General features: G+C 53.8%; 7 protein-coding genes across 7 annotated transcripts; all 7 read right to left on the bottom strand.

Annotated features, from left to right (window-relative positions):
• Positions 1 to 386: 386 nt before the first annotated feature.
• Positions 387 to 1,667, bottom strand: M431DRAFT_91095 (hypothetical protein; the record flags this gene model as incomplete). The annotated part of the gene is made up of 1 exon (XM_024924217.1): positions 387 to 1,667. The coding sequence occupies one exon, from the start codon at positions 1,665 to 1,667 to the stop codon at positions 387 to 389; it is 1,281 nt and encodes a 426-aa protein (XP_024771796.1).
• A 516-nt stretch (positions 1,668 to 2,183) lies between these two features.
• M431DRAFT_90768 (hypothetical protein) lies at positions 2,184 to 4,185 on the bottom strand (the record flags this gene model as incomplete). Its single annotated transcript, XM_024924184.1, has 4 exons — positions 2,184 to 2,734; positions 2,816 to 3,021; positions 3,079 to 3,931; positions 4,017 to 4,185. 4 exons carry the CDS (start codon positions 4,183 to 4,185, stop codon positions 2,184 to 2,186), a joined length of 1,779 nt encoding a protein of 592 aa, XP_024771795.1.
• Positions 4,186 to 6,088: 1,903 nt separating this feature from the next.
• Positions 6,089 to 6,904, bottom strand: M431DRAFT_91730 (hypothetical protein; the record flags this gene model as incomplete). The annotated part of the gene is made up of 1 exon (XM_024924292.1): positions 6,089 to 6,904. The coding sequence occupies one exon, from the start codon at positions 6,902 to 6,904 to the stop codon at positions 6,089 to 6,091; it is 816 nt and encodes a 271-aa protein (XP_024771794.1).
• A 993-nt stretch (positions 6,905 to 7,897) lies between these two features.
• Positions 7,898 to 14,570, bottom strand: M431DRAFT_497417 (hypothetical protein; the record flags this gene model as incomplete). The annotated part of the gene is made up of 9 exons (XM_024917592.1): positions 7,898 to 7,990; positions 8,097 to 9,467; positions 9,669 to 10,153; positions 10,237 to 10,406; positions 10,576 to 10,676; positions 12,109 to 12,804; positions 13,048 to 14,040; positions 14,145 to 14,356; positions 14,528 to 14,570. The coding sequence occupies 9 exons, from the start codon at positions 14,568 to 14,570 to the stop codon at positions 7,898 to 7,900; spliced, it is 4,164 nt and encodes a 1,387-aa protein (XP_024771793.1).
• Positions 14,571 to 15,257: 687 nt separating this feature from the next.
• M431DRAFT_211572 (hypothetical protein) lies at positions 15,258 to 15,894 on the bottom strand. Its single transcript, XM_024913454.1, has one exon. The coding sequence runs from the start codon at positions 15,755 to 15,757 to the stop codon at positions 15,371 to 15,373; it is 387 nt and encodes a 128-aa protein (XP_024771792.1). The 5' UTR covers positions 15,758 to 15,894; the 3' UTR covers positions 15,258 to 15,370.
• Positions 15,843 to 17,390, bottom strand: M431DRAFT_90982 (hypothetical protein; the record flags this gene model as incomplete). The annotated part of the gene is made up of 1 exon (XM_024924203.1): positions 15,843 to 17,390. One exon carries the CDS (start codon positions 17,388 to 17,390, stop codon positions 15,843 to 15,845), a length of 1,548 nt encoding a protein of 515 aa, XP_024771791.1.
• A 1,957-nt stretch (positions 17,391 to 19,347) lies between these two features.
• M431DRAFT_211444 (hypothetical protein) lies at positions 19,348 to 20,814 on the bottom strand. The gene is made up of 2 exons (XM_024913453.1): positions 20,631 to 20,814; positions 19,348 to 20,571 (listed from the first exon to the last, which is right to left on the bottom strand). The coding sequence occupies exons 1-2, from the start codon at positions 20,677 to 20,679 to the stop codon at positions 19,436 to 19,438; spliced, it is 1,185 nt and encodes a 394-aa protein (XP_024771790.1). The 5' UTR covers positions 20,680 to 20,814; the 3' UTR covers positions 19,348 to 19,435.
• Between the last annotated feature and the right edge of the window lie 1,979 nt (positions 20,815 to 22,793).

Here is a 22,793-nt window from a genome sequence, read left to right as displayed (position 1 = left end):
GGTGATGGTTATGGCTGTGTTGGCTTTGTATGGAATTGATAAAACGGAACGGATTAGGGGTGTTTGGGGGGCCTTTGAAGAGGCTCAATGCAATCAATTGGGTGTTGTATTATAGGAGATAATGAGGATGATGAGGATGAAGATGAAGATGCTGTGATTAGCTGCATGAAGTCGCTATGATGGAATTGCTAGGCGCCGGCCTTACTAAGCCGAGGTTCATTCGGTAGCTCTCCACGGAGGAGTAGACACAGCTTTGGCATGAGGATCAGCGCCAGAAATCTATATGGATCTCTATTGATGGGATTGATGAAGCAATTGAACTCATGCTGCATCATTGTCTATAAGCAAACAGAAAAAGAAAAAGAAAGAAAAATAAATGAAATAAATCATTTGCCCTTTTTACCGCTCTTTGCGCCTTGCTTCTGTTGCTTTTCCTTTTCCTTTTGCTTTTCCTTCTCCTTCCCCTTCTTGATCGCGGCCACCAAGCTCTCCACCTCTTCTGCCTTTTCCTTTTCCTTCTTCTCCTCGGCCAGCTTATCCTCTTTGGCCTTTTGCTGCCCTCTCTTCTTTGCAGCGCTCTTCTCCGTCTTCTCAATGAGGGCGTCGCTCTCCTCCCACAGCTTCTTTGCTACCTCGTCGTCCTTGATTTCCCTCCGGGCAAAGTCTACCTCCATGCACTCCTTGATGAGCTTGCCGCCGCTGCCACGTCCGAGGCCTCCGTCCATGGCGGCGTAGAGAATCGACTGGGCGCCTTTGTGAGGCGACTTGAGCAAGAACCAGGGGATGGCGTAGAAACACATGTAAAGCGCGAGGCCAACGAGCGAGCCTCGGGTCAGCCATCTGCGTGTGCCGGGTGTTCGACTGAGGCCGGGGTCTACAAAGATGACCCGGGTGTTCATGGGAAGCTGATCAGGGCGCTTGTATGCGTCTAGGTGCTTCTGGAAGTATGAGCCGAAAACGTTGAGGGCGAGCTTGCTTCGGGCATATGCAGAGCCGGGAGACCAGCCCTTTTCCGCATTTCCGAGACCTTCTTTCAAGGAGGGAGATCCAATGTACGATGAACATGTGGCTATGACGACGCGGACATCTCTATCAAAGGGCTGTGCCTTGAGAGCCGGGCTGAGGATGCTTAGGAGGTGAAAGTTGGCAAGGTAGTTGACCTGCCACATCTCCTCCACGCCTTCTTCCGTAACGGTCCGTTTCCCTCCTCCCGGCGTCATGGTCGATGCGCACAGCACAATCATGTCCAGTCTTCGAGGAGGGGCATTGTCGACCCATTTCGTGGCAAACTTTCTGATGCTGTACAAACTGGCGAGATCCACCTGCTCTGCGTATATCATGTGGTTGCCCGTCCTGTCCCGAATATCCTGTATAAAGTCGACGAGAAAGGGATCTGAGGCGGGGACTTGGGTCAGCAGGACGAGCTGAGCGCCGCGAGCTGCCAGCTCGTATGTCACTTCTGCCCCTATCCCGCTCGTTCCGCCCGTGACTATGACGACTCTGCCATGGAGGTCGCGCTCGGAGGGATTCGACCTGCCCGATGCGTAGAGCTTCAGCAGGACGAGGAATGCGACGGCGGCGACGGTGTAGGCGATATTCCAGACATTGTCGTGGATAACCTGTGGAAAGCCGTTTTCCAGGAGATAGAAGATGGTTGGCACGGGCATTGTGAATGCAACGGCCTAGTCGAGGGCTGCAGAGGTGGAAGTTGTTTAGAAGAGGTTTAAGTCGGTCAATTCATCGTTTCGGGTCGTTGATAGTAGCATCTGATGCCGAATTGCTGACACGTTGAACGGAAGAAGGAGTTGTGAATTGTTTTGTCGTGGTACAAGTTCGTTGTAAGAAAGCGATTCAGGAGCCCCCACGTGACACAGCTCCAGTTTAAGGCCTCCTTCCATTGTTCCAGTAGAGCATTATCTACAACTTGCACTGATTCACAATGGACATATTCCGTCAATTCTGACAATCAATTTGCTCGTTCCCCATACATCTTGAGCAATGACGTTTCTGAAAGGTATGGAATGTGCAGACAACGCTGTAATTTCAGTGGTTGAGGTGCTAATTATTAGGCTGGTATAGAATACGAACTAACATGACGGAACCATCTCCGTCTGGGGTATGACCATTAACACAAAACACAAAACGGCATTTTCCATAGCTCATCCAAAAACAATAACAATGGCTTAATTTTGCCTTTCCCTCTTTTCATTCTCCTTCTCCTTCTCCTTGTTCTTCTTTGACTTCTTCTTCTTCTTTTTGTTAATCTCTAGCTTCACAGGGTCGCCTTTTCGCACCCAAATCTCTCCAATGGGATCGCCCTCTTCCTGCACACAAACCCATTCACCAATGCCGTACTCTTCAGGTGCATGACGCATTCCTCGGCCTCCTCCACCGACAATCAAGTTGCCTGGACGGTAGCTCTCATCCATCTGCATGCGGCGGATGACACTGCCGTGGACGCGGACGTTGTTCGGAATGTCTCGCACTTCTCCGCGCGGCAGTGGCCAGTTGATAGGCTTCCAAGTCCCGTCAGCCTGAAGATCCATTCGGCGGAATGGCATCCACTCCATCATGTTCCAGGCGGTGACGGCCATTGTGGAAAGGCCGCCGCCATAGACGAGGGAGTCGTGGATTTTCGCGATATGTGCCTTGTGCATCATCTCGAGGAACGTCTTCTTGAAATCTTGGTCGTCGTCATCGCCCATAGTGTCTGGGCTTGAAGGTGCAAATGGCTCTGCTCCCTCTTCTCCATCTCGATTAACAAGAATATCGGGCCCTCTGTCTTGACCTCTTCGGCCATTCTTGACGCCGGCACTGCCATACTCGTTGTACAGGTCAAAGCAATCCAGCTCCTGGACTTTTTCTAGATCGAATTTTAAGCCAGCACGGATGGCTTCACGAACCATCCATATCAAAGGCACATGGCTTGCATTCTTGCTGCCAACGACATCTGTTTGCCATCCACCTCCCACGTCGCCATGGCCACCGGCAAACCATACTTCGTCAATATCTTGGTCGCCGCTATCCTCATATTCAACGACAGAAAGCTGATCCGAGGCGTTGCAGCCAGTCACCGACAGGCGGCGTTCTGGGCGGGCAGCAGATCTTGACCTGGCCCTGTATGGCATATACTTGCTGGTTTGTGGATTCGCCGATGACGGCCGTCCGTCCGCTGCTGTCGACTGTTGGCTGGGCCGTCTGCCTCGGCCTTGGTTATGCATTCTTTCTCCACCGTCTACTTCTCCACTGTATTCATCATCTTGCCCATGGCCAAGCATGTGCCCCAAATCCTTCTTCCAGTGGCCGTGGGTATTGCGGCGGCGCTTGTTGTTGTGTTGCTGATACATCAAGTCCTGTCGAAACTTGGCTCGTCGCTCATCGATACTAACTGCATGCCGGATGACTCTGGCACTACTACGCGCCGTATACGGAAACTTGCTCCGCTGCATCCACGCTGTCTCAAACCGAGGCACAGAGTTGACGGTATCGAACAGACCCAGGAACCGAATCCTGCCAACTGGTCGCGAAAAAGTCTCACGGAAGCCTTTCATGAAGTGGTACATCTCATGCTTCTTCTTCTCGTCTTCTTCGGCAAGCTTCTCATCTTTGTCACCACCGCGGCGACTCTGCCAGTTGGCGAATGCCTTCCAGGCGAATGAAACCATTTCTTCGTTACCGTGAGACAAGAGACCGATGTAGTCAAGCATCTCAGCCAAAAAGCGGGCAATGTACGAGCCGCGACTGAAGCCAAACATGTAAATGTCATCCCCAGGATTGTAAAAGCGCATAAGGAAACGATAGCCCCCAACGACATGTTGGTCAAAGGACGAGCCAACTGCCGAGTCTTTGGCTTTCTGATACCATGACCGAATGCGCCCTTTCAGACCAGTGTGTGTAAGTGAAGAGGACACAACGTACGTGCCAATACCGGCTGGTGAATATAGAGTCAGTCGTGCTCATGAATTATTTGTTCATGACGACGCTGGCGCGAGCGCGCACGCGTCGCCAACACTTACGCTGGTAGTAGTGATACTGATCATCTGCAGTGCGATCAAGCATCCGGAATATCTTGAGAATGTTGCTGTCGCTGTCATCGCCGTGGAATTTGTTACCCGTGCCGTCGAAACACAGAATCAGCTTCCTCGGGGCTCTATTCTGTGGCGTCGGACTTGCTGGACGCTCCATGATTGCTGCCGTGATGTAGTCTAAGCTCGAACGGCTCTTTGGGTGTTCGGCCGAACTTGGATCTAGCATGCTCCCAGAAGCCATGGCCAGTCAGTTATATGTGGGCTCCTTTAAATCAATCTGACCAAATTGGCAATGTGGATGATGAGGCGGAGCCAGGGGATTTGCCTGTGCCTGATCAGAAAATTAACGAGAAAAGCTAGGCACTGGAAATAACCATAAGCACGAGAGGGGCGCCCGCGGCTTATTATTAGTACTTTTGCGATCATGAGCGTGGCTCATCTTGGACGGCTCATACACATGACTCTGCAGCTCTTTCTCCGTCTTGGAATCTCGTCTCGCATTAGCCTTGGACTCTCCCCGAACACAACTTCCTCTGTCCATCACGGCCGTGTGGAGCATCTGCGAGGGAGAGGCTGAACTCCAGCCGGCTGAAGGGCGCTGATCTATTCCCTGTTGAGATGGAGGAGCTGCACGTCTCTCAAATGCCGGGGACTAGCGACCAATGGGGGAGACGGCAGAAGACCCCTTTACTCAGGGATTGGCGGGACACCTTGAGATTCAAGACATTGCGCATGAGAGCGGGGAAAGGTCGCAGAAGAACACATGCATGTCTCAGTGCTGCTGTGAAGGCGAGCCAGTGAGCGACGATGACCTTTGGTGGTGATAACGCGGGTAACTCGTCCGCCGAGATTATTCGGCCAGTCACATGCGGAGGATTTGGAATAAATGCGGACATCTCTTGCTGCGGCTGAGGTCGGACCGCAGATTCAAGGAAGGTCTGTTATGTACGGTCGTCCAGCCGCACGACGCCATCGAGAGCATGTTTTTCGGGCCCGTTGTCTCGTTCATTGGTGCTACAGTGGGTGTATTTGCTGCCTGGATTCCCGTGTGGAACGGCACACTGTCTCTCTCTATCCTTGCTGCCGGCCGCCTTCCGTTGTCATTACGGGGAGATTTTATGACGTGAGCTCTTGTGCAACACATGTTCCGGATAGTGTGCTACTGTCGTCCAACGTTTTTCTCCTCTCGATAAGAAGGAGACGAAAACGAGGCTCTTGGCAGGTGATATGGAATGAATTCGTACAAGCCCAAGCACAAGCAATCCACGTTAACAGGGCGATATCGAGCTTCAAGATGCCCTTTTCTGCGGAAATGGCCCAAGTTATGCTCGGGGCTCCGCAACGGGCCGTGCCTAGAACTCTTTGGGCGCAAGAGTAATTTCAATGCAGCCAAGGTTTGTTCTCAATGGGTTAGCTGCAGATTTGACTAATTGACTCTCCACCCCCTGTTGGATCTGTCAGTTTACGCCATTCTGGTTCTGTCTGGGCTTTGATGTGCGGTGTGTTGATCGCGATTCCCTTGGCTGGGCTGTCGATCAGCCTAGCTGAATCCTTTTGGTCGGCATACAGCAGCATTACGAGAGAGATTCACCTTTGAGGAGTGCCAAAGGGAATCTAGGAGAGGTGTGTGTACGGTGTGTGTTAGTGTGTGGCGGATAATACACTCCCAACTTGTCGGATCTCAATCTAGATGGGAGAATCGGCACGGTGACCTGGGAACTTTGTATCTGTCCAAACAGCGCTGCGGCTCCCCATTACGACTGGACGGCTGAAAAGTAGCTGCATCTCCATCCCTCCCTGGTGCAGAGTTGTAAGCCATGTACGAGTACAGTAGCGTGCGTGGAGAGAATATTTGCAGGACAAAACAGAGCAGATTTTGCTTATACCGACTGCTACGCTGATAATACAACGAGTCATATGTACATCCAAGGCATGCGGCTTTGATCGATTGCATCACCAAAACGCCAAATCCAAGACATTCCCGTCCAACACTTTCCTCTCTCGTCTTGGTGTTGTTGACGGATCGGGTTCATGTTGGTTTGCACCTCTCTTCTAATATCTCACAGCTTGCTATCCTTCCAGACGGGCTTTCTCTTCTCGACAAAAGCCCGCACGCCTTCCGTCATGTTGGCTCCGCCGTCCATCTTGGTGTAGATCTCCGTCAGAATGCGGTCGGTGGCATCCTTGGGGTTCTCCGCCTCCCAGCCGCTGAGTAGGCCTTGACGGGCCACGATGATGGAGTCTGGCGAGTTGTTGGCCAGCTCAATGGCCCATTGAAGGGCCTCGCCGACGACATCACTCCCTCGGGCAATGACGTGGTTGACTAGCCCCCAGCGAAGCATCTCGTCGGCCTTGTAGATCCTGCCGAGCAGAGCCATCTCGGAAGCGCGCTGCATACCGACAGAGCGGATGAGGCGAGGCAGCGCCCCCTGGATGGGCACGACGCCGCGGGCCACCTCGGGCAGGGCGAAGCGCGCATCGACAGACGCGATGACCATGTCGACGTTGAGAATCATCTCCATGCCGCCGCCCAGGCACAGGCCGTTGACGGCGGCGATGATGGGCTTCTTGCCCTGGCGGTTGCTGAGCCCGCCGAAGCCGGCCTCGGGCGCCTTCTTGGACGGCTCGTCGGGGTTGGCGTTGCGCTCGTTCCACTCCTTGAGGTCGGCGCCCGCGCAAAAGGCCCGCCCCATGCCGGTGATGACGGCGCACCGCAGGGCCGGCTCGGCGTCGTACCACTTCCACAGGCGGTCGAGCTGGTAGTGCATGTCGTGGCGGATGCAGTTGAGCTGCTTGGGGCGGTTGATGGTGATGAGCAGGATGTGTGGCCGAGGCGCCGTGATGATGACGTCCTCGACCGCGGGCGGCGAGCTCATCATGGAGATGGCCATTGTTGCTTGCCTCAGACAATTAGACAAGGGGGCGAGCGAGGCTAACAGGGCAAAGCAAAGGCGAGTGGTGACGGCATGTGAGGAGGTGACCGGCACCTAGATTATCACCTGTTGTGTCTCTCTGTGTCTTTGCCGCTTGTGTCTGTCTGTCTGTCTCTCACTTTCTCTTCTCTGCCCCTATTTTCGCCTTGTTCCTCTTTCCCTTATCTCATTCAGCAAACAAAAATCAATGAGACAGTCCTCAAAAGGCCGCAAAGCTGGTCATGGCCGCTGCAAACACGGCTCAGGTAATTCACGTTCGAGTGTATGTTCGCCAGCGCGGTGAGTAGTTGGGCTCTCAAAGGGGGATTTTTGGCGGTAATCCGTCCGGCTAGCTCCCAGCGAGTAAGAAAGAAGAGCACGAGTAATAAGCGGCTGTTTTACGCGCCTTTGGGACAAGTCTGTGTGGGGCGCTGTTGTCCCCAGCCTCGGCTCTCGGAGGCTCTCCTCCATTTTTTTCTGGGGGAGGCTTTTGAGCTGAGCTGAGCTTTACCGTTTGTGATTACAGGTTGTGGTTGGTGAGTATGGTTGATTCGATATAGATTAATCAGTGATAATAATAATATAGTGTCATCAGTAGCAAGATGCAAAGCACACAATTCTCATCCATCGGTTCCCTGAAAAATTGACCCTTGTTTATTTACATAACAGAGAAATCCTACACGAATTTTTCAAAGCCCGGGGTCTGTCTCCCAAAACACCCTAGTTGTACATACAAGATGGATTTTTTTCCCGTTTCCTATAATCGTCTCCCATATTTGCATCTCTACTTACGAAAAAAGAAAGAAAAAAAAAAAAAAGTGACTTTGAAATGACGTCCTGCAACTTTCTCCTCAACAAGGAAATCCACAAGACGCCAAAATGAAAGCAACAGATTAAAGCAGAGTAGTAGCTCGTAAAATCCCCAATCCCATGCCGTTGTTGAGATGATGTCCCTGTTTACGCCGGCAAGCCTCGCTTCTCGCACTCGGTGAAGAAGATGAGCATACGCCAGAGCTTCTTGACCAGGTCTTCTGCTTCGTCGTCCAGGGCCTATTGTAAAAGACACACAATGATTAGTTCTCCGCAACGTCTCCAAGTAAAAACAAAAGAAACAGGAATAGGAATGGATGGCTTCAAAAAGAAAAAAAAGACTTACCCCCTCGAGCTCCTCCACCAAGGCACCCGCCGTGCCATGCTTCCGCAGATGCTCCTCCACGGCCTCGACCAGCATCTCCTCCTGCACGCCGAGATACTCGACAATCTTCTTCTCCACAAACGGCCGCAGCTTGTCCCGCACCACCGTGTCGTCCATAAAGTCCCATTTGACCTCCCACGCCCAGAGCCCGTCCTTCTCTGACGGAATCTCCTGCGCCAGCGCCCGCACCGCCTGCGAGATTTCCTCCTCCGTCATGCCCGCCGCGCCCGAGGAAGCGTCCAGCTGGATGGGGATGAGCTGGCGCTTCGTGGACTCGACTTCCTCGTCGTCCAGGAGACCCTCCACTTCGGCAATCGTGCGTCGTTGGGGTGCTGCTCGTGAGGCTTGAGCTCGCTGTGCCGCAGCACCAAGTGACAGCTTGAATGGCTGTGGTGCAGCGGCGGCGGCGGCAGCTTCGCGTTGCTCCATCTCCCGAGCCTGCTGATCCAAGAAAGAATCCGCCATGCCACGCGCCTGTTCCAGCCTGGCCTGCTCGCGATTCCGCTCCACCTTTTCAGCCTGTCGGTCGGCTTCATCTCTTGCCTCCTCCTCAGCCCGATCAGATTGTCGTTTTCTCGCCCAGCCGCCGTGATCTCGGTAGTAGTTGTGCGTTTTGCGGGTAGCCTCTCGCTCATCGTCCCACGTCTTTTCTCTCTCCAGCTGCTCTTGTTTCCTTCGTTCGAGAGATTCTATGTCGTGCTTCTCTCGCTCCCGTTCTCGCTCCAACGCTGCTTGCCGTGATCGTTCTCGGTTCACCCATTTCCTCTCTGCTTCCGCATACATCTTGTCTTCTTCAGCTTTGCGCTCGGCCTCACGTCTCCTCCAGAGCTCGTCATCACTTGCGTCGGTGTCCTCATCTTCGCGTCTCATAGATCCATCTGCGTTGTTCACTCCTCCGTTGACAAAGGCTACCCGGTTCGGTCCATTTTGGCCCTTGGGTCCGGATGGGGCGTTTGGTACTGAGACTCCACGAGGTCCCAGCGGCACATTGTTCGAGTTTCTCGGCGGCGAGGCTAGCCTTGACCGGGCTGCACCATTGCGGCGTCGTTCGTTCTCTTCCAGTTCCTCTTCTCGCTGGAGACGCTCCATATCTCGTTGGTTGCTACGCTCACGGAACGCGGCAATCTCTCCTGCAACAACTTCCCGCATCTCAGGTGGGATATCCGCCAGCTCGTCTTCTTGCGCCAGGGGAATGTTGACCACCTCGACGTTCTCCTCGGCATCCGTATTCCCCATAGCAACATCGCCATTAACGTCGGCAGTCTCGACAACAGGGGGGTAGAATAGCTCTCGGAGAACTGACTTGAGGGCTGCGCGAGCTTGCTCTATTCTCTGCTCCAGGGACGCATCGTCTCCCTTGTTCTCCTTGTATGTCTCCAGGTAGCTCAATGAGGTGGGGTCAACAACCACTTGCAGCTTGGTCTTTTCCACATCATCAAAGCTGTCGTCGGCCGGCGGGTCGCTCGAGCTGGGCTGCTTCTTGATGGGGATTTGCACCTCTTCTTCGGTCAGGAGCTTGACGGCAGTTGCCACGGAATCAATGTCTTCGAACAGAGCGAAGCCAAACTTGGTTCCCTTTCGATCCTCTGACACGCTGTCGGACGGATCCCAGCGCTTCAGCTTGCCGACAGCCCCAAGAAGCTTCTTTGTGCCCTCGTCACCACCCAGTCCCTCGGGAATCTGGTGTAGAAAGATGGTACGCAGCTTCTCCTCGCTCGTCGGTGGAAGAAGTGTCTGCATCGTCTCCCTGGCCGCATTTCGTCCTTGCTCTGACCCCCTCTCCATACCAAGCCCAGCTCTTCCTCCCGATTGTGCTGGTCGGTCGTCGGATCTGCCGCCACCGGCTGAGGCTCCTGTGCCCAGTCGAATCACGGGGGCATTGAAGTTGATGTTCGGCATGTTGGTCGGGGCTTGGAAAGCAGGCAGACCACTTGGACGATTAGCTTGAGGCACGTTGGCTTGCTGGATGCCCGGCGGGGGGGCCATTCCCGGAGCGGGAGACATGCCTGGAGGAGGTCCTGAAGAGAGAGAGAAACGGTCAGCATCTTTTCTGTCGGTGGCGAGACGAAGAGAACCTTTGAAGTAGAGAGAACATGCGTACCTAGCCCAGGAGGAGCGGCCATGCCTGGCGCCTGGCCGGGATAGCCATAGCCAGGAGGCGCGCCATAAGGATTGTGCGGTGCTGAAGCTCCGTTAGCGGATCTGTATCGTCCTCGAGACTGTCCTCGGCCTTGAGTACCTCCGTAATGGTTGTAGGCCATGCTGACAAGGCTCTGCAGTTGAGAGCAGTGTCACGCTGGCAGGTTGTAGAGGCGGATTGGGTTGTTTGCGTCAGATCAATGCTGGCACCTAGAAGGAAGAAAAAAGGGTCAAGCAGAAGACAGAGAAGAAAAAGAAAAGAAAAGAGTCCCAGCAGTCAGCAGCTCTCGCAGAAGCAAACCAAATCTCCAGATGCAGCAGCCTCAAATTGCAGGGTTCTCGGCTTGCATTGAGACGTGACGGCAGGCGCGATTGTTTCCGCAGAGCAGCAGCATGAAGGTCCTCTTCACGACAGAATTCGTAATTCGTGCTGGTCTGAATATGTCCAGCTTTTCGCAGGATTTTTTTTCGCCGTGGTTGGTATGCAGAGGTGCGAATCGCGGCTTCGCGGCTGGGATTCCTGGTCTGTGAGATGTACCCACTTTGGAGGTTGGCCCGCATCAAAGTTGATCCGCCCGCAGCTTTTTGCAGACCAGACGACTTTCAAGATGTGGGATATCGATATCTGGCATTGCATGATCCAGGCTTGAATTGCTGGAGCCATTGCGTAGGCATTGAGGATTGCAACAGCATGTAAGTTCTTGATGTCTGATTCCTTGCTGGAGAATAATGTACTAATTCCATCACAGGGCCGCAACCTCGAGATACGGCAGCATGATGCTGTCCAGAATCGCCGCCCCAGCGCAAGCCCGCGCCTTTTCCACATCACTCGCCGTCCGATTCAATGCCTCCAGACCACTCTTTGATGACCGAAGAAACCCTCTAGTCGGCAACTTCGTCCCTCCCGCACCGGCACCAAAGCCCATCATCCCCCCAAAGGCTCAATCTAAACCCGCCTCAACCGATTTCGTCCCCCCTCCCCCTCCTCCTCCTCCTCCCGCCGAGTCAGAATCGCCATCATCCTCAGCTTCTTCTGAGCAGCCCGCCGCCGAAAAATCAACCTCTTCTTCTTCATTCCCCTACACGGCAGCCGACTCCTCCGCCCCCTTCAACTTCGACATTGCCGAAATCGTCGCCGCCCGATCCGCCGCCTACGGCCAGTCCCTCAACGTCGGCGACCCTCTCCTCCGGCCCAAGATCCGCACCGAGGCCGTCACGGGCCGCACCGTCTTCATCAAGGACCGCCTGTCGCCTACTTCGGCGCCTACCCCCGCCGTGGCCATCCGCGTGCTGGAGAGGATGTGCAGGGACCAAAAGGTGCGGAACAAGTACCACTCGCAAAAGTTTCACGAGAGGAAGGGTTTGAAGAAGAAGAGGTTGAGGAGTCAGCGGTGGAGAGCGAGGTTTAAGACGGGATTCAAGGCTGCTGTCAACAAGGTTTTGGAGTTGAAGAAGCAGGGCTGGTAAATATGCCATGTATGATGAGGGATTGACATGTGATGATGAGGGATTGATATGCTGTGAAAAATGGGCGAAAAGGGGGGGCTTAAAAAGTATATTTGGAAACTTGAAAAAGTATTCATGAGATAGATATACATGTACAATACGATAGATGGGATTGGCACGCCCTGACATGCAAATATATGAGGTGCTATTATGATAACAAGGAGACTTGAAACTATATTTGTGGCCAAGTCTATTCTGTACTGTGTAATCGTTGCTTTCCATTCCCGAGATCTATTTGTAACTTCTATATACGCCCAAACGCTGAAAAGTGTAAGAAAAAAAAAAGTTCACATCACCAGAGACAACATCAATTTCACTTCATGCTCACCCCGTTGTACTCTGGAATATCGGCCCATTCCTCTCTCGTTGGACTTGGCTGTAAGCTCTGTCCAACCTTGGGTCGCGATCGAAAGACAGCCTCGACGTCCTCCTCCTCGGCTAGCTGCTCCAACAGGAGCGTTGTTTCGTTGATTTCCTCCTCGTCCACCCTTGGAAAGTAGCTGCCATCCTTTCGCGGGGGCATCTTGCCCCTCCTCAGAGACCTACGCCGCTCCATCTGCGCCTTTTGCTGCGCCTTTTCAAACCCGGCCATGCTTCGACGAGTTCGGCTGGCGAGATCCTCGGAGTAATCTGGCTCCGCAGGCTTGGTGGTGACAGGTGTTATGGGAGTGGGCGGGTCAAGCTCCTCGTCCTCAAAACAGAGAGATTTCTTACGGCTCATTGAGAGTCGAGTGCGCTCAGCCAAGGAGAGAGTGTGTCGAGGCTTGGTGCGCTTCACGGGTGACGGAGTCAAGTTGTCTTTCCCGGGAGACGTAGAGCCGTTCGCAAACTCCTTTGTGGGCGAAAGCCGGGGTGGGCTATTCGTTTTATGTTTTGCGACAGGCTTTGGTTCTTCGGGTGACCGACGGCGCGTTGGGGTGTCATATCCTGAGGGCTTTCGCTGAGGAAGGATAGATGGAGGAGTAGCAAGCGGAGAATCGTCAATCTGAGTCAAGTCGTATGTGCTTCGCCCAGGAAAGTTCTTCTGGTTCGACGACCACACGGTATCCACGCCACCAGAGAGCTGTGAAAGGCTTGGTCGAGAGATGACCGGTCTCACGGTACGAGCGGGAGCAGTAAACTTGTCCTGCAGGGATGAAAACGATGTGACGGAGCTGTCTGCGCGAAACGCGCTTTCAGCGTCTTCCAAGTCGCTAATCTCATCATCATCACCGCCCTCAAATGATGAGGTGGAAAGAAGACGGCGGTCACGGCGATCCTGCTTGACAGGGGTTCTCTTCCTGACAAGAGAGGCAATGTCGACCTCCTTGGTTGCGATTTTTCCCAGATCGTATTTCAGATCCGAAACCAATGCAGCATAGTCATCCGACATTTGAGGCGCATGCTGAAACAGCGCAACTCTGGTGGACTTGTTCCTCCTCCCGGTGTGTAGATCCAGGTGGGCAGTGAAGCCGAGATCGATGCCCTTGGCTTTGGCGGCAGTGGCTCTGGGCTTGGCCGGCATGGGCCTGGCCTCGCCAAACGTGTTCCTCCGGAAGGCATCCCACTTGCGGAGCCTGTCTCTTTGCATCTTGACCCGGTTGTCCAGCTGCTCCAAGAGGCCAACGTCATTCGTGTCGAGTTCGTCAAGCCGACCCTTCTGGGCTCTTCTCCAGACCCGGTCGAACTTTGTAGCCAGGAGGCCACCGTGCTTTGGATCTCCGGACAAGAGAGTCTCCATCCAGGCCTCGCTGCCTGACCAATTGTGGTGCACAGTCCGCCGCATCTCAGCCCTGGCATTGTCAGAGACGGCTTGGCCACCGCCGTCCATCTCCTTCATCTCAAGGACTTCTCGTCTACTAATGATATCATCTTCCTTCTCATCCATCACCACGGCAAAGTCCTTGAAGCGAACTCTAGCTAGCTCTTTGCGTTGCAGGAGCTGTCGGATGGAGGCCTTGTGGGCCATGGACAACGCAATCAGATGAGATTTCTCACTCAGGTAGCCCTTGTTCTCAAAGGCAAGCTCAATGGCGGGTGTAATGTAGCCGCGGCTTGCGGCAAGGCTACCAGAAACCACCTTTTTTAGGACAGCGGTAGAAAAGAAGGCAAGGACTTCTTCCAGCCTCTCGCCCTTGCACTCATCCAGCATCGTCTTGCGGATGATGGTGTCCCGCCCGAGGTCGCCATTTTTCTTGGCTTGCTCGAGGGCCCTGACGAGCGCGGCGCGCAGGTTCACAGACTGGAGTTGATCGACAGGTGGGTAATAAGGCTTCAGCTTCTGTTTGGGAGGGATGGAGTATTAGCATGTCAAGTTCATCATGTCACATCATCAGAGAGTGAGATCGTTTAGCAGTCAAGGAGGAAGAGGAAAAAAGTACGCACATTCGCCGCCTCGTCTGGATCCCATATGACAAACAGCTGATACAAGGCCCATTCTACGCACTGTACTCGCCTCTTCTGATCCTGCAGGGTGGTGCCGGATGCCGCGAATGTCTCAGCCGAGATTTCGGGCCAGTCAGGGAGCTGGTCGAGATCCAGAAGCTTGAGGTTGGTGAGGAACAGCGACAGAGAAGCCGGACCGGCAACATTGAGGCCTGAGCCCGCATTGGACTCTGCAGGGGCTGCGCTGGGCGGGATCTCAAGTGCTTCAGTCTTTGGTCTCGCAAGGCTTCGCACAGGCCTGGCAAAGGCTGCGGCAGCAACAGCTACGGCGGCGGCGGCTCGAAGGGGTCTGCTGTTGGCAGACGAGGGCACGCGAGAGGTACGCGTCCGAGTATGGAGCTGGGTCTGCTGGACGACAGTCGCCATATCGGCACCCTCTTGCTGCCGCAAGTATGACGATGTTGATGCAGATGGACGACGCAAGCGAGAGATGTTTTGCGTTGTCTCTGCTGGTACTTGTGCTTGAGCTTGCGCTTGCGCTTCCGCTCCTTTCGGCTTGCCTTGATCTGGGGAAGACACCACAGGGGAGAGGGAGACGGCTTGAGCAGGCACTCGGGCTATGTTTTGTTTATGGGAGAGGGAGAGAGACTGCTCAGCAGGTCGGGAATCCAGCTTAGATTAGATGTTGGATGAGAGGGCGAGAGAGACTGGGGCACCCGAGAAGCGCGCAATTGGCCGTCACAGAAGCAGAAAACGCAGCAGCAGCATCAGCAGCATCGTCGTCGGGCTCGCAGTTGGGATTTCGCAAGTATCGCAAAATACCAACGGAAGTCGGACGTGAGTGGCTGGCGGGAGAAGGTCGAGGTTGGAGGTTGTGGAGAGCTTTGGGTGTTGAAGCTGCGACAGAGGGGAGACGAACGGGCCATTCAGGTACAGCAGGGGGGCCGTGGGCGTGCCAGCAGACGCCAGCAGGCCACAGCGGGCTGGTCAGTGGGCGCTAGTGGGCTGTCAGTGGGTTGGCAGTGGATGCGGCCCGCCAACCAGCGCATCACAGGTGTCGGTGAGCGCTGCACAGTCCACTAGCTCCGGGGGGTTTGGAGGGGGCAACCGCCCTGCGAGTATAAACTGGGCAGTGAGCTGTCCCGCATTACAGCATGGCTGGCCAGTGTGTTTATGAACACTTCACCTTACATATGTGTACATCTCGTGTGCGTGCAGATGGCCAATCAATGGCGGGTTGACGTGCTTTGCCTCCATGGAGCAGGTCGTATGTATGGGGAGTGAATTGGCAGCGGGCATTGGCTTATGAAGGACACAGGTGATGTGTTTGTGGCGATGGGGGGAGAGCATTTACTGAATGAAGAAGCGTTGATGACCGTGGCAATGACATTGAATGATAATGACACAGCCGATGGATACAGTGCACTGCATGGTACATTAATCACATCAATTGATTTTCTGTCTCGATGTAGCTTTATGTACTTGGATAGGGATAGATGGGGGAATGGGGAATGAATATTGATGCCTATGTAGGTTGGTATCAAAAAGCAGCGATGGGGGTTGATTTCATTGGACAATCGATGGGAATCTTCAATAGAAATGGCTGGGGTCATCTCATAAGCACAAAAGCTAGGTATGTATTTTGTTGGCTGAATTGTTAGTGTTGGTACTTGTTCGCCTTAGTCATTCATCTCATCTTTACATGTAGATTCGATGCCTCAGCGCATCTGCTTTGCTGCCCTTGACGATCCGCCTCTCCCTCCTCCTCTTACCACTATCACCAGCATCAACACCATCATCATCACCACCAATGCCCAGCAGATCAGGATCGTCAAACACAACTCCATCACCCGGAACGTCCACAATGATACCGCCAATATCACCAACATCACCAACATCACCAATCCCTCCATCATCCCCCCCAAACAAGTTATGCGTCGAGCACATTCCCAGCCCCGCCGCCGCCCTCAGCAGCTCCCCCCCGTCGCCGTACCTGGGCCCTGTCTTGAACGTCGCATTCACCGGCCCAAACAGGAACCACGCACTCATCGGCTGCGCCGTCACCTTGAAATCCTCCTGGCCCGGCGTCTCGCTAGAGGCCACCGCTAGTCTCTGGACCCCGACGTTGCCCGCCAGCAGATACGCCATCGAGTCCGTCCCCTGACTTGGATAGTCCAGCATCTTGAGCGGCGCCTTTGCGTAGCCGACGGGCACATCGTCCAGCTCCGTCGAAAAGTACGGGATGCCGTCGAGCACAAGCATGTCGTAGTCGTCCGACGGCTGGAACTCCTGTTCGGTCTGGCGCGAGATGCGCAGGTCGCCCTCGACGGTCCAGTGCAGGAACCCGGTAATCCACCCTGAGATGCTGTAGCCCGTAGGCCCAGCGCCGCACATGAACAGCCTCTGCGACCGAACAATGTTCTTCCAGAACTCCTTGACCTCGTCGCTGTCCGGCTCGTCCCATGTGAGCACGAAGCGAGTCAAGATTGGCCGCAGCCGATCGGCATAGTCTGCCGGCTCCTCTCCCCACTCCTTGAGCCTGTCCAGCTTCCCGAGCAGCTTCACCCAGTCGTCTCTCTCTCCCAGCAGCGTCACCTCGGGAAGGCCACAGGTGATGCCCCCGCTGAACTCAAAGTAGTGTTGCATCAGGCCCATCATCAGGACGGTGGCTGTGAGGCCATCATTGTCGTCGCTCGTGGTGAAATTGGGCATGATCCAGTCGAGCAGCCAATCTGTCTTGACCCTCTGCTGGATCTCGCCTGCAAACGCCGCAATCACGTCACGCCACGAGAAGCGCCACACCTGAATCTCCTCTTTACCCTCATGATCGACAAACAGATGCCGAACATCTTCGGCATGCGCAGTCATGTAAAAGTTGAGCTGCGCCAGAATCTCGAACCATACCTCATCAGGTCGGAGGACGAGGCTCTGGTGCTGGCCCCATGCTTCGATGGCGCCCCTCACGAGACTGTCTGACGACTGAAAGATTGTGCCATTGGCAAAGGCGCTGTCGTCGTCCGAGCCGAAATCGGCAAAGGACGACATGAGCAGCTCCGGCGAGTATGGCGTGCGTGGGGGGAACTCTTCCGGGCAGCTCTGCCGAAGGAGCTCCGACGCAGATGTCACCGTGCCGGCGGTTGACAGCGGGAGTGGGTCGACATCGGGATCGACAGGGACTGTGATGGCAGCCGAGGCGAATGGCCCGTGGCCGCAGAGGCCGGAGAGGAGTAGTATTGGAAGCAGCATGGTGTTTCCAGAGGTCAAGTACCTCTACCTGTCCGTGCAAGGGGGAAGTGTGCAAAGAGCTTGAGCTCTAGAGCAGACGAGCCAAAATAGCATACAAGCTTGGCCAGAAGCAGAGAAAAGTGAGGCTGTTGATGCTGCTGCTGATGCTGCTGCTGCTGCTGCTGGCTTCATGCATGCACGTATGCAGGGCAATCCCTACGAAACTAACTTCTTCTTATGCAACTCATCACCGGTAGCAAAAGGGGGCTTATTCCAGCAGCTCGAGAGCCTCCCAGCTGGCACACCCGCGATCAACATTCCTCAGCCCCCTCAGAGTCGAATCACGAGGCCGCGATATTGAGTAAGAGCAGATCTACATGTTGCACCGTCCCGAAACAAATCTTCCCCGACTCGGTCCACGTCCCTGTAGATCCCATCCGTCACGTTGGCAGAAAATTGAGAGACAGTCTCAGAGGCATTTACCCCATCCCCAGCAACCTTGTGGCATTTACGCCCGGTCACGTAGAGCGCACCACATGATGTTCTGTGCCAGCCTCTTTTGCTCCGTACAGCCATTCAGACATAGGCATAGTCATTCACAGACATTCCCCTGCATTCGAAGTGCAGCCTCGATTGGCCAATCTCGCTGGAAGACAGATCCCATGGCCTGATGATGACTGAATTCTCGAGGTGTCCCTTGCATATAAATCCTTCCTGCCAACACTTTACGTCGAGCTTGCATCCCGTAGAATCCTCTTGAACTCAAGCCACAGCATGCCACGTAGAAGTCTAGCCCTTTTGGCATATGAAAGTAGTCGTAATTCATTACACAATCTGTGTCGACTAATATGAAAAGTAATATCCGCACACCGCCTCAAGCGAGGCGAGTCAATTAGACACCAAAAGATAAGACATGCCTCTAACAACATCCAATTGGGCCCAGAACCCCCGTCGGACGAGAATCAACTGCATGACACTATCGCCAATTCCGTAGGATTTTCTTCTTCCCAGGCAGTTCTATTGCAAAAAAAAAAAAAAAAAAAAGGGGGGGGGGGGGTTGGGTTGAAGAATCATCGGCATGCAAGTATTTTTTGCCACCTTTTACTGTCTCTGTCTCACCTCACCTCATTCTCGGAGCAGTCCGGTCCGGGGCTCTTAAAGCCGGCTCAGGCTCAGCCTTGGTCTCACCATATATGTCTCGCTATCAAAAAAAAAAAAGATAGTAAATTCCAAGACAAAAAAAAAAAAAAGAGACGAGAAAGTAAGGCTTTTGGCCCACTAAAGAAACGAGACCAATCAGCCGGCCACACATCGTGCCCTTCCTATTCCGGCAATCCCAGGGATACAAGGGCATTGAAACTTACTACTACTGAGGTGGTGTGCTGTTATGGCATGCTTTAGCGTATGTGTGTGTGACACAAGAGGGGTTTAGTTGCCGAAGGGGGGGGGGAGAGGATCTGGAAGTTTTGACGTCGGCTGGGGATTGGAGAGTTGGAGAAAGATGGACCGTTTTAGACGGGGTGGCTGCATTGCGTTTTTTTGGGTTGTGGCTGGGAAAGGTTAATGTTGAGATCATGGTGACTTCATTTTGCGCGTGTCATCTGTCAAAAAGAAATCTAGTAACTTTGGGGTGGAACATGTGAACATGAATATGGTGGAACGAAGAGAGAAGTTTGGATCAAGTCTGTTTTTTCATTGATGTTGGTATCGCATCTTGATTCGTAATGCTATCAATCAATCTATGGACTGAAGTTTCCCATGCCGAGCAGACAAAATATGCTGGCTAATGCCCAATTCCCTAGCAGACAAGACAAAAAGAAAAGTAGTAAAAAAAAGAAGAAGAATTAGATGATCATCTAATATACCGGATCCCAGCGCCTTGCAGTTCATTCATTGCATTGATAAAACAAGCTGAAGAAGTGAAGTTATAAAGCAAAAAAAGGCACGCGCGCATAATCAGATCATAAAGTAAAACCCTAAAACACCCACTCATCGCCGTGAATGAATGCCTGTGTGTATCAAGAAAGAGAGAGAAAGGAAGAAAAGCTCTATAAGCAAGTCTGCTTTTACTCCTCGCTGTCAGCCTGGACACGCTTGACAATGTCGACCAGCTGAGGGTAAATCTTCTCCGTGGCCTGAATGCCGCAGACCTTGGCGACCACGTCCTCGGGCGTGTTCTCAGACATGATGGTGCTCAGTTCCTTGGACTCGTCGTCGCCCTCGACGTCCTGGAAGCGGAACGTCATCTCGATGGCGTCGAGGAGGTACTTGATGGGCATGTTGTTCTCGGCAGCCTCGGCAGCAGGGCCGACGAAGCGCTCCTTGCGCGACAGCTTGCGCAGGGGAGCGCGACCAACTCGCTCGACGGCGTCTTCCAAGTGAGGGTTGCCGATGCGCTTGATGATCTTGTTCATGTAGGCCAGCTGGGCCTCCTCGTCGATGTTGTGCTTGGCGACGAGCAGGTTCTTGGTCTCGGTCAGGGCGCCGCGGACCTCGGCCATGATCTGCTTGTCCTGCAGGGCGTCGAAGACGGTGCGCTTGCGGCGGTTGTAGCCGTGGTAGGCGGCGGTGGCGTGGCCGGTGTTGACGGTGTACAGCTTGCGCTCGATGAAGGGCGCCAGGTTGTCGACCCAGTTGATGCCCTCGATGGAAGGAATTCCAACGTCCTCAAAGGGAGTCTTGTCGACGACCCACTCGAAGAACTTCTCCAGCGTCACGTCGAGGCCGGCGTTGGGGTCCTGGGCGGGGACGATGCGGTCAATGGCGGAGTTTGCATAGCGAGCGCGCATGTGGTGCGACTCGAGACGCTCCGGGTCGGTGTTTCGGGCGTCCTTGATGAAGCCGGCGAGAGTGTCGGTGGCTCCAATTGCGTTCTCGCAGGCAATGACGTGCAGGGGGTTCTCGTCTGCGCGGCGGTCGATGCCCTTTGCGATGACGGGGGCGATGAACTTGAGGATGTTGGGGCCGACGGAGCAGGTGACGACGTCGGCGGTGCGGATCTCCTCGATCAGGTCCTCCTCGTGGGTGCGGGAGTTGATGGCGCGGTAGTTTGTGATTGTGTTTTCTGAGGTGCCCTCGGAGCCGACTTCAATGACTCTGTAGGAGGGGGTGGCGTTGATCTTGTCAATCAGGTCGCCGTTGACATCGGCGAAGACGACTTCGTAGCCGGAGTTGTGGAGGAAGCAAGCAACAAAGCCTCGGCCTGTTGAATGTGTTAGTTGTCGAGGTATTGTATAGGTGGTGGTTGTGGTGATGACATACCAATGTTGCCGGCACCAAAGTGAACTGCCTTTTTACCCATGACAGCCATGATTGCGGTTTGTTTATAATGGAGAGTATATAGAAGAAGAGAATAAGAGAATAGAGAGTAATAGTGATAGTGGAGAGGAGAGGTGTTGTTGGAAACGGTAGACCGTTTTAGATGGAAGAAGGTTGAAGTGGATGGTTGCTGAAGCTGATGATGAGGAGAGGGGACTAAGATCTAACAAGAGGCGCGGGAATCGCAACCTTTATAATTCTTTGCAGAATCGAGTCGGCAAAACTCTCGAGTCCACGAGAAGGAGAAAAGGCAAGCATCCAACTAGAGGGAACTAGGAAGAATAGCAGGTAGCATGTAGACGTACTGTAGCATGTAGGGGGTGTGGGCGAACCGATGACGATGGCGCCTCAATCGGGGCGGAAGTGAAGCTGATCGACCATCGTCAGAGCAAGGGGGGGGGGTGGATAAGTTTAGTTAGTTGTATCCGTACATTACATTACGATTACATTGGATCAATCCATATGGATACTATCACATCAGATACAGTACAGCTCCACAACGGGGGAGGGGAGAACTTGATCCATCCATTCAATCAACCAATTCCCATGCACTCAAATGTCGAGTAGAGAGGTACTGTACATCAATACGTATCTGTTGCGTTGTTTCGTGAGAAAATATACGGGGAATGGCGCAGGTACAGATACCAGGCACCTTGCCCGTCGAATTCCATTGTCATTCACGTTACGCCAAAATTGCCTCCCGAAAGGCCTTCAGGTTCCGTTAGCTTCTACCAAGATAGGCCAGTAACACGTAGGAACCGTCTAAACCGGAGGCTCTGGCCATCCCTGGTCGGTACAGGTACTTTGTCGGGAGATATGTCGCCTTGACTGACCAATCATGTCTCACCTTGGCTGACGCCTGGCGCAGTTCAACAGCCCGTGGCGCCGAGTTAAGTGGAGACCAGTGACTCTCGTTTACGTGTTACGGTACATGTGCCTTGTTGTAACGCTGGTATCTTTCCACGATTGACGTCTTGGCCTGTAGCGGTACCTCGCTGTGGAAGCCCGTACCTTGCACGAACTGCGCTAGCTGGGCGAGGAACGCACCTGAAACTCTGCTGCATTTGCTGCACTGCCCGTACCTGTACTTTGCTCTAGAATCGTACTGTCTTCACATGTTGCCCATAGATCCGATTCATTCAACTCAGCCATATCGTCGTATGTAATTCAGCCCTTGCCTCATCTCATCTCCATTCTTTGCCTTTTCATTGCTCAACTCATTTCTTCTCTCCTGTTCACAGGGTCTTGTGAGTAATGCGTGGCATGTTTGCTCATCTCCTTTTTCCAATGCACGCCGACATCATTTTTGCAACGGTCGACTGTTGCTGTGCCACATCAGACTGCAGCAGTACAGCCAGAAAAAAAAACACACGTTGGAACCTGACAGCATCATCATGACTTGACCCCCATTTCCGTTTCCAAAATAATGCCGTCAGACCTGGGCCCCAACTTGTAAAGGAACCACAAACCGTTTCTTCCCTGCTTTTGCTTCTGCTCCCCCATCAGCAGCACCGTCTTCGCCTCAACTTGCTCTTCCATTCGACGGGCTTTAGGGGGGGCTGCCCCATCGCTCTAAAACAGTCGCCAGTGGCACGCCAAACAAGAACCAAGAATTCCTGCAGGTTTGCGCCTTTTGTGGCCCACCGCCAGACTAACGTCATCCGGCCGTCTTTTTTTCCACGATAACGGGCTGCTGGAACTGAACTCGAGGCTCCCACAGGCTGGCTGCTAGGGGGCCTAGTTGTCTAGAGGGAACCCAGGGGGCCACTGAGGCGCCTGGGGTGGTCGCTGCACTGGAGCGCCCCGCTGTGGGAAGGCGGGTTTAGTGCTGAAGCAAGTTGAGCCCAGTTAGCCCAGCCCACTGCAGTGACATCAGCGACGCTTTGCTGGTTTGGTCTTTTCACGATGCAACACGATACAAGCAGCACAAGCACGATGCGATACACGATGCGATCCAATGCGATGCGATGCAGCCGCTACGGAAGTAAGACCTGAACCCTGCGTCACGCCCGCTTGCTTGCGAAAAGGGGTTGCTGAACTGAACCCTTCAGTGTCAGCACCGCTTATCGACACCTCCTGATATCATCAACATCATCCAGCCTGACC

The sequence above is a fragment of the Trichoderma harzianum genome, assembly GCF_003025095.1.
Source record: "Trichoderma harzianum CBS 226.95 unplaced genomic scaffold M431scaffold_10, whole genome shotgun sequence".
NCBI lineage: Eukaryota > Fungi > Ascomycota > Sordariomycetes > Hypocreales > Hypocreaceae > Trichoderma > Trichoderma harzianum.
Note: the sequence above shows the minus strand (reverse complement) of the source record. Positions and strands in the feature narration are given on the sequence as shown.